The sequence below is a fragment of the Elaeis guineensis genome, chromosome 15, assembly GCF_000442705.2.
Source record: "Elaeis guineensis isolate ETL-2024a chromosome 15, EG11, whole genome shotgun sequence".
In the NCBI taxonomy this organism is placed as follows: Eukaryota; Viridiplantae; Streptophyta; class Magnoliopsida; order Arecales; family Arecaceae; genus Elaeis; species Elaeis guineensis.
In genome coordinates, this window is record NC_026007.2 from 65440843 (window position 1) to 65450885 (window position 10043).

At 37.9% G+C, this 10043-nt stretch overlaps 1 protein-coding gene across 1 annotated transcript; it reads right to left on the minus strand.

Moving 5' to 3' along the window:
* Nucleotides 1-849: 849 nt before the first annotated feature.
* LOC105058500 (beta carbonic anhydrase 5, chloroplastic) lies at nt 850-6697 on the minus strand. Its single transcript, XM_010941449.3, has 9 exons — nt 6432-6697; nt 6267-6334; nt 2807-2968; nt 2687-2735; nt 2400-2513; nt 2218-2271; nt 2012-2094; nt 1781-1883; nt 850-1284 (listed from the first exon to the last, which is right to left on the minus strand). Exons 1-9 carry the CDS (start codon nt 6549-6551, stop codon nt 1087-1089), a joined length of 951 nt encoding a protein of 316 aa, XP_010939751.1. The 5' UTR covers nt 6552-6697; the 3' UTR covers nt 850-1086.
* Between the last annotated feature and the right edge of the window lie 3346 nt (nt 6698-10043).

Sequence of the window (10043 nt, forward strand, 5' to 3'; positions counted from 1 at the left end):
AATAATCTTCACTTACGTCTTATTACTGTTTTAACCATATGACTAACTGCTTGCACGTACGTTATTATTTTGCTATTTTCTATTGGCCCTTTTATTACAGGTGGGATCAATAGTCTTATGATCATCACCTATCTTAGCCAGTCAAGATTTTAGTCGCATAAAACTGCAAGCTGTGAATTATTCCTGCACTTTTAGGGATTATTTGAATCTCCATGTGAGTGGAAAGTTTTCAACGTCCACGCAAGTGTGGAAGAAGGAAGAATAATGAAGAGCTTTAAGGGTTCATGGAAACCTAGATTTTGTCCCAAAATTCTAGAATGCCAAAGATGGTTCACCTTTCCATGGAGATTCTAGCATGCAAGAGGACTTGTTCATGAGGCCAGAGAGAGGGGGGATTTTTTTTTTTGAAAAAAAAAAAAAAGCAATGGAGAAAGTAGGAAGAATTAAGTTTTTTTAACAACATTGTTTTTACTGCAACAGTTCAGGGGAAGAAAAAAATTTAAGACCAGACGTTCTTGAAATGAAATTTTCAGAGAAACCAAAAGAGGATGTTCATCCTCTATCAGGCAAGCATAAAAATAGCAGGAACGTTATAACCGCATCTTTTTGATTCCAACGGTTTGGAGGTGGAACAAATTAAGACCAACTTCTACTCAAAGCAAAACAGTCAGAGAAACAAATGAAGGATGCTCATCGTCTACCAGGAAAGCATGAAAACAGCAGACGTACGATAACAATTCTCATGAACAGATACAGATTTAACAGATAACAAAATCCCGTGCTTACATCATCGCATCAAATACAGCTTCCAATTGGATCAAATCCAAATTATTGCATAAATTATTGACATAATGAGAAAGGGCTTGAATTATTGCTCAACTAATGTTGGCGTTACATTCAATGCTGGATATGTAAGTGTATCCATTGACTGCTCTTGCAAAATCAAAGACAGACCCTTCTAACGTGGTAACCAGCTGAATTCTAACCAAATGTGCATCAAATGTAACAGAAACTACAAGGCAGCAGCAGCGATAACATCTTCGGAATATGCTATAAATATAAGGTTCTTGTTATGGGGGTTGTGATTCAGGACCATAAGGAGCGATCTTTGATATCATACTTGCTACCACCTTGCAAGCCTTCCCTGTACACAAGTGTCCACTTCTCAAATGTACAATCAACAAAGTCATAGTAGCCCCCATGAAGAGAGAGCGTCCCTTCGCTCACTCTTTTTTCTATCCATGGGTATGTCAGCAAGTTCAGCAGCGAGCCATTAATTGATTCCTGTAATAAGGAAAACCATTTCATGAACAAATAGCTCAACACCAAAGTAGCATAAAGACAAACCCAACTTGTGACTTTCTTTTGGCAACTATACAGACCGGTAATATCAATCCATCCAAAAGATACCGTGGCCACGGTTTGTAGACGTTTAAACATCTACAGATGGAAATAAAGAAAAGAGAGGGCAAATATCAGCAAATGCCCTCCTTTTTTGCTTGGCAGGATCAAAAATGATGCATGCATCCTGCATCCATACACAAGCTCACTAAAAAGCCAAATGCAAAATCAAAGAATGCATGCATTTGTGTTGGTTAATGCGATGCATACGTAGTATTCTGGTTACTTGTCCGGCATTACAAACAAAACCCAAATACAATATGGTCAGCTGCAAATGACACATACATACATATGTTGAGTACATATGTCTATGCATGTGTATATTGCCACATGAAGGATCAAGATATTGTGTGGCTGTGAAGGAAAGGGGCACTACTACCTTTTCACAATGTCTGCATTGCATGTCAAAGCTCAGGCTTCCAGCAGCCGCTTCTGTGCTTAATCTTGCATTCTTTCCAATGGAAACCCAATCTTTAATAAAGCTTCTCGAATGTGCAAAAAATAGAGAAAAATAATGAGAATCCACTTCAGATGATATTTACACAAGAAAAATAACAGCAGAAAAGGAGACTATGGAAAAAATGCAGGCAATGCCTATATTTACAGTTACCTGGAATCAGAACCTTCTTTCGTATGCATAAGAGCCTGAATGCCCCCACAACGGCTATGACCAATAACTAATATATTAGGAACCTAGACATGTGAGCAAAGTTTGTCTCAGCTCCCAAGGAGAATAGTAAACTGTTTCAAAAGGTGTGCAGATGTGTAGCCACCCAAATATAATTAAGGCATAAACATTATAAAAAAAATCCTTGCCTCAAGAGAATTTACAGCAAACTCAAGCGCTGCACTAGTTTCTGAGGCCCCATGCTGCAATATATATATTATGAGTTACTGAATGTCAGAAATCTCATACAGCAGCAAAAAAGAAAAAGCTTTCTTTTACCAAATTAGTGCAATTCAGTAAGCTGGAGTAATTTTTATGTCAAAAGCAATACCTGAAATGGTGGAACCAGGTTTGCCACATTTCGCACGGTAAATGCTTCCCCTGGTCGAAATCCCAAAACATCAGAAGGGCAGACCCTTGAGTCTGCACATGCAATTACCATAAACTGCACTTGAAATGATCAGTTGACAGGAAACTACACAATTACCCTATGATAAATGTGTTAAATAATGTATGAAATAATGTGACGTCTGTGTGATACTGTGATGTTATTGTAAAGGTATCAGTGAACGGTAAAAGGGTAGGAATGAGAACCACAATTTTAGTTTGAAAACCCACCTTGGGTGTCTGCTGTTGGGAAAGGTTCTGATAGTGAACCAGATTTTCCCTGTCAATGGCATACTCTGATCAGTTTAGAAACCAAATGTTCTTTCAAGCGCAACATCCATTTCTACTCACATGTAGTTCCGTTTTTTGAACCTTCGAAACCTAAACTTCAAATCTTCAAATAGATCCAACCCACAATCTTTTCCTTCTAATCTCTGCTTTTCATATTCTGTAAGCCGTTGAGTCAAGCCAATAGGTTCTTCCGAAGCCTCTGTCTTGAAAGGAGGTTTTCTCCTGCAAATGAAGATCTATTTTACACTTGTGCAGCATGTGATAACATGGTGATCAAACAAAGACTCAAGAAGCACACCTACCTTTACTTTTGCATATTGCAACAGATCACGCAACATAGATTTAAAGTGATGAACAACTAAAAGCATTGTAGCTATCATAAAATTGGTCATAGTTACTAAGCACATTTAAGCTTTTGGGGAATGCATTCAATTAGCTTTCTTCCTGATAAAAATAAAGTATGGAAACATGAAAGGAACCACATGGAGACCCCATTGGAAACATGTTCAAATTCAATAGTTACAAAAATATGGAGATAGCAGTGGAATAGCCTATGGCTTCCCAAGTGATTTCCATTAATTTCTCCCATAATACAAACATTTGCATAACTTTTTCTTGGAATTAAAATATATAAATTAGGAAACACTACATTTAGCTTAAAAGGAAAGTTACTATTTGCTGTGCAGTCCAAAGATGAGAAAGGTCCTATTAAAACACATAGCAATATGTACATAATGTGTCAGAATTCACAATACATACATGACCTGAGGGAGTCCCAGATAAAGCTTGGCAAGAAAATGTAGAAAACGTAAGAAGCTACAATCCGAACACAAAACTCAGATAACTGTCACATGCTCTAATTTTTCTGGCAGAAGATTAACCATTAGAAATTTTCCTAACTGATAACCTGAGATTGTTTCACAAAGTTTCGTGAAGAACATCCACCTAAGTGAATCTACCACATTGAGCCAATTTTGAAGGAAAAAAAAATCCATACAGTGGTATCAACAGGCTGGTTGATATATTACAAATATCACAAGATTTGGTAGCTGATGTAAAACTCCCTAAATCCACTGAAATCTTTTCGAATCGAGCATTCTTTGTGAGACCTAAAGAGAAAGTTCACCGTGAAATCACCAGTCTAAAAAACTAAACTAAAGCTCTCTAAACCCATTGAAATAATTTTGAGTAAGGCAATATTCATATGCCTCATGGAAACACTAGTCAAACAAAATTAAAGCTCTCATAATCTGTTGAAATCAATTTGAGTCAAGCAGTATTTGTGGCCTCAAGCGAATGTCTGCCATGAAATCAACAGTCAAACACTACAAACTATGACAAGACTAATTGCTTAGCTAGTTTATATCAAGAAAAGGTAGACTTCACATAAAAAATAAGATTGACTGGAAAAATGAGATGCTGCCTATTCCCACATATATGTAGCCACGCATCACATAAATTGAAGGCAAAGAAAGATAAGGCTTTTGATTTAAACCAATGAAAAATTAGGGTGTACGCATGATTACACAGAGTCATCAATTTTCCATCATATAGATACATATTTAACACCCCAAAAGGGGAGCTACTAAATTTTGGGGTCAGTTCATATTAATTACGACAAGTTTCAAAAGTGCAATTTTGGAAGTTTAGTTGCAGTCTACTGTACTTATGTTTCCATTTTTTTGGGATTTCAGAGATTAAGTAGATTAGAATAGAGATATCCATTTAATAAAGAGTCTAAGTGTTCATATATTTTACTTGAAATAGTGCCAAGGTTATGCTTGAAAAGAATTACTTCTGTTGAGAAACAATGGTCCAATTTGCCTCCTAAATTATCATATTTTGTGCTTGTTTATTTATCATTTATTTTATTAAAAGACACTGGAATTTTGTATCATTCCAGAATTTATTTTCTCAATATGGATTAAGATCGACAGTAAAACTTAAATCTATGCATATATGTGGTACCCTTCATCTTTTCTCAATATGGATTAAGATCAACAGTGTCCTAGGAGGTACCCTTCATCTTTCTCCCCCTAATTCTTTACTTTATTTTTTTCTTTTTTATTTGTTTCCTTTTTTCTTTCTTTATTTTCTTCATTCCTTCCTTCTTTTCTTTCTTTCATTTTCTTACTCATTCCTTTCTTTCCTGTTTTTCTTCATTCTTTCCCTCCTTCCTTTCTTTTTATTCTTCCATTCTTCTTTTCTTTCTTTCATTTTCTTACTCATTCCTTTCTTTTCCGTTTTTCTTCATTCTTTCCCTCCTTCCTTTCTTTTTATTCTTCCATTCTTCTTTTTCTTTCTTTAATCTCTTTTCTTCTTTCCTTTCTTCTTTTTTTCCTTCCTTTCTTTTATTTTTTCTTTCTATTTTCTTCGTTTCTTTTTTTCCTTCTTTTATTCTTTCCTTCCTTTATTTCTTTCCTATTTTTTCTTCTTTCAGAGTCCCTCCCCACCAGATTTAAAATCATGTCCTTAAATGTAAAATTTAAATATGAACAAAATTACTTCTATAAAAATCATGATGACATAGGATCCTCAACAATTTGGACATGAAGTGGAGAGGTTATCATGACCATCAGTGAATTGCATGATGGTCTTAATTTGATGGGTCCCATATGGTAAATGGGATTGCACCTTTCCTGCTACCATGTGGGGACGACAGTTGTCCACACTGACTTGTGTCTTTATTTTTAATTTTTTTTTGTTTTCATCTACAGCAACTACCAATCCAACAATTAGCAAACACCGTAAGTAGGGCTAAAATTGAATCAGATATAGATCAGATACCAGCATATCCATATCTATATTTGTTTTGTCTGACGAATACAAATACGGATCCGGATATTATTCGGACAAAAATATTCATATTTATAATTGTTTTAAATGGATAAAGATACAATTTGGATACTGGAAGTATGGATATAATTATGGATGTTACCTAGATAATTAAACTTTATAACCATAGAATCAAAGATATTAAAAATTAATAAGTGCTATATAAAATTATACGTAGATTCGAATATTCGGATACGGATCGGATAGTTATCTATCCGTATCCATATCCATTTTTCTTTGACAGATGTGGATGTGGATGTGGATACAGATGCAGTTAGATCTTCAAATTTCTATCTATATACGAATTGATTCAGATACGAAAACGGATCCGGAGATAAATATCCATAACACTTTTACCCCAAACCGTAAGGCCTCTCATAAAATTCCGTGAGACACCTAAATTGGAAGGTCTCCTCGAATCATATCCACTAGTTCTAACTCAGCGTGGACAGAAGGTAATCCTAACCAGAATTACTCATTTCAACACAATTTCTCATCAAGATTTCTTATGTCTGCCCTGATTTAGCTTAACACCGTACAGAAATGAATTGTGATGAAAATTACTGAGCTAGTCCATGTCAATCGCAACAGAACCACCAAATTAACACAGTTCTCGCCTCAAAATTTCATCTTTTCCTGTCTAAGCTAACCAGATATCAAATATCAAAATGAAAATTAAACTTACTCAATGGACCCCAAAATTCTCAAACGTGAATTACGTGTTCGTGCCATCTTCAGCGGCGAACGGCAGATCTAAGAAAACAACAACAATAACATATCGTCAAGAGAAAGCACATTACAAAGCCATTGAAATAGAAACGAAGAAGAAGAAAAGAGCAGAAGGGCTCACCTTGAACGCTCCAAGGGGCTTCCCGGAGAAACCAGCGACAGGCCCATCGGAGAGAGAATCAGAGCTTGCGGAGGTGAAAAGATGGCCGGAGGGCAGCGAAGCTCGGAGCCGAGCAGCCATGAGAGGAGATCACCGGGACTCGTGTTAGGGTTAGAGATCGAGCTGGGGTTTGGGATTTCGCTCATCTGAGAGCAAGCGAGAGAGACGAGATCTCGACAAAGCGAACGGTTTTTTGTTGACAAAGACAGGGCGAACAGTTCGACGGAGAAAACAATGGAGCTTTAAGAATTGAGACGGTTTTCTAGCCAGATTTCCCGTCCCTCAATTTTACCAAAGAAAGGAAGATTAAAAGTGAAAAGAGTTATTCTTTGTACACCACGTGCAATGCAATAGCAGCGTATCATCTAATAAAATTAAAATATTTAAAATATTTAAATAAAATAAATATTTAATATTATTTAATATTTTTTAATTTTTTATAATAAAAATATTTTTTTATATAATTAAAAAATAATAATAATTATTTTTTTTAATATTTTATATAATTTTTTTATGAATGAACGATATATATATGGTTTTCTATATCTTTATAACATCTTAAATAATATATATGACATTCTGAATAATATATAAAATTTTTTAATATACTTTTTGTGAATATATATGATATTCTGAACAATATATATGACTTCTTAAGAATATATATAACATTCTGAATAATATAAATAACTTTCTAATATCTTATATGACTTTTCGTAAATATATATACAACATCCTGAATAATATATATGACTTTCTAATGCCTTATATGATATCTTGAACAATACATACGACTTTATATATGATATCCTGAATAATATATATGACTTTTTGATGCCTTATATGACAAACAGAAAATCATATAAGGCTTCAGGAAGTCATATATATTATTCATGATGTCATATATATTTACAAGAAGTCATATATATTATTTAGGATATCATATATATTGACAGAAAGTTATATAAGGTATTAAGAAGTTATATATGTTGTTCAGGATGTCATATATATTCAAAGAAAGTCATATATATTGTTTAGAATATCATAGATATTCACAAAAAGTTATATAAGATATTAAGAAGTTATATATATTGTTTAGGATGTCATGTATATTCATAGGAAGTCATATATATTGTTTAAAATATTATATATATTTATAAGAAGTCATACAAGGTATCAAGAAGCTATATATATTATTCAAGATATCATAAATACATAGAAAGTCATATATATAGTTTAAGACGTCATATATATTCATGAAAAATCATACAAGGTGTTAGAAAGTAATAATACTATTTTTTTCTTTGTTCATAGAGAAAATGATATTTTTGTCATCTGAAAATTGACAAAAAAATAACTGAGCGGTATTAAATATCTGTCCCATTATTAAGTACACTACGTGCTCCAAGATAATTGGGTGGTGCATTCCATATCAATTTTATTGCATCGCACGAGACTTTCTAGGAGTAAAAATGAGCCGAGCAATTTGCAGGATAGCCGAATTTGATTTGGATCCAAGTTTGATTCAATTATTATCGAATTTGAATAATTTAAATAATATTTTAAATCAAACTTAAATACAGAACATTTGATTTAAAAGCTCATAAGCTTAATTGAATATATATTTTTAACAATATTATATTTTATATATAATATATATTAGTAATCTAATATTTTAAAAAATAATAGTATGATATTTTATTTTTGTTGGGTGGATGTCTGGCCAGGACACCACCCAACAAGTGGTATCAGAGCAAGGCGGTACAAGGACGCAGATTGCAGTGGTGGTGAGCAAGACTGAAGATGGAGAAAACAGGAACAATCAAGATGGAGATCAACAAGTTTGATGGTAAGAGCAATTTCTCCTTGTGGCAGGCAAGGGTGAAGGACGTGCTCATCCAACAGGGGTTGATCGATGCTCTCTTGTGCGATGAGAAGCCGACCACCATAGAGGTGCGGGATTGGAAACGGCTACAGATGCAGGCGGTGAGTACCATCCGCATGTACCTGACGGATGAGGTGGTGATCCATGTGCTGAGCGAGACTTCCCCGACGGTGCTGTGGTCGAAGCTCGAGGAGTTGTACATGGCGAAGTCTCTCACCAACACTCTTTTCCTCTGGAGGCAGTTTTACCAACTGCGGATGACTGAGGGACAGAGCGTGCAGGAGCATCTGAGCCACTTCCAGAAGATCCTCACCGACCTTCTCAGCATTGGCGAGAACGTTGAGGAGAAGACCAGGGCGCTGGTTTTGCTGGCGTCGCTTCCTTCTTCGTACGAGTCCTTGGTGATTGCTCTTCTAGTGGGGAAGAGCACTATCAAGATGGACGAGGTCACCGCGGCGATACTCCAGAACGAGGTTCTCAGGAGGGAGAACCCAGCTTCGAGCTCAGGTGGTGATAGCTCAGCTTTGGTGACTTCTGGAGTGCAGGAGGCGGTAGACGGAGCGACAGGAGATCGCATCGAGGGCGGTCTAAGTCCAGGAGGGACTTGAGCAAAACCAGGTGTTACCGGTGTGAGGAGTTGGGGCATCTAGCCAGAGATTGCCCTCAACTGAAAAATCGGACGGTGGCTGCTGTAGCGACGGCCGACAGTGATTCAGATGGAGATGTCCTGGAGATATCTGACGAGGTATCTACTTCTTCCCAGCAGTGGATATTAGATTCTGCATGCCCCTATCATGTGTGTTGCAGAGAGGAGCAGTTTGACTTCCTGGAGAACAGTGAGAGCACTGTATATCTGCTGGATGGATCGAGCTGTGCGATCAGAGGCATTGGGACGGTCAGCTGGAGGACACATGACGGTGCAGTGAGGAGATTGAGGGAGGTCCGATACATACCCGATTTCAGGCGGAATCTTATCTCACTTAGCAGACTGGATTCGAGAGGCTACAGGACGGTAGCTGGTGGAGAAATCCTGAGGGTGCTACGCGGCGATAGGATTGTGCTGGAGGGGAAGAAGGGGAGCAGAGGACATTATTACCTGGCAGGGAGCCCAGTGCGAGGTGGAGCATCGGGAGCCAGGTGGAGCCCAGAGCGAGGTGGAGCTCCAGGAGGCGGATCGGGCACGAGACAGGAGACTCAGGAGGACGAGAGGCGACGTCGCAAGGTAAGATTCCTATTGCCGCAGGATGATGCCCCGAGCAGGTCTCAGGTCAGGAGGAGCACAGCATACGACGGAGATGGGATCGAGCAGCCTGGCTCGACTCCCATGTTTGCCCATCCATGATCAGCAGGCGATTGCCCCAGGGCATGGGGGCGAGGAGATCCAGAAGCTCTCGGAGTTTGGAGGAGACCGAATATCGAGTCGAGGTGGAGATTGTTAGGATTTGACGCCTCGAGATTCAGCCCACATTGAGCCCACAGTGAGGTTTGCGATGAAAAACGGAGTCCAACGAGACCAAGATCACCTGAATCGGAGCTCGGATGGAGGAGATACGAGCTTATGAAGTCGGCACGAGAATCGAGGCGGCGGAGGACCGCCGGCGGGAGGCAGCGGCGCGGCCGCAGGCGGTGGCGCGCGGGACGCGCGACCCAGGCCGGCGCGGGACGCGCGACCCAGGCCCGCGCGGTGG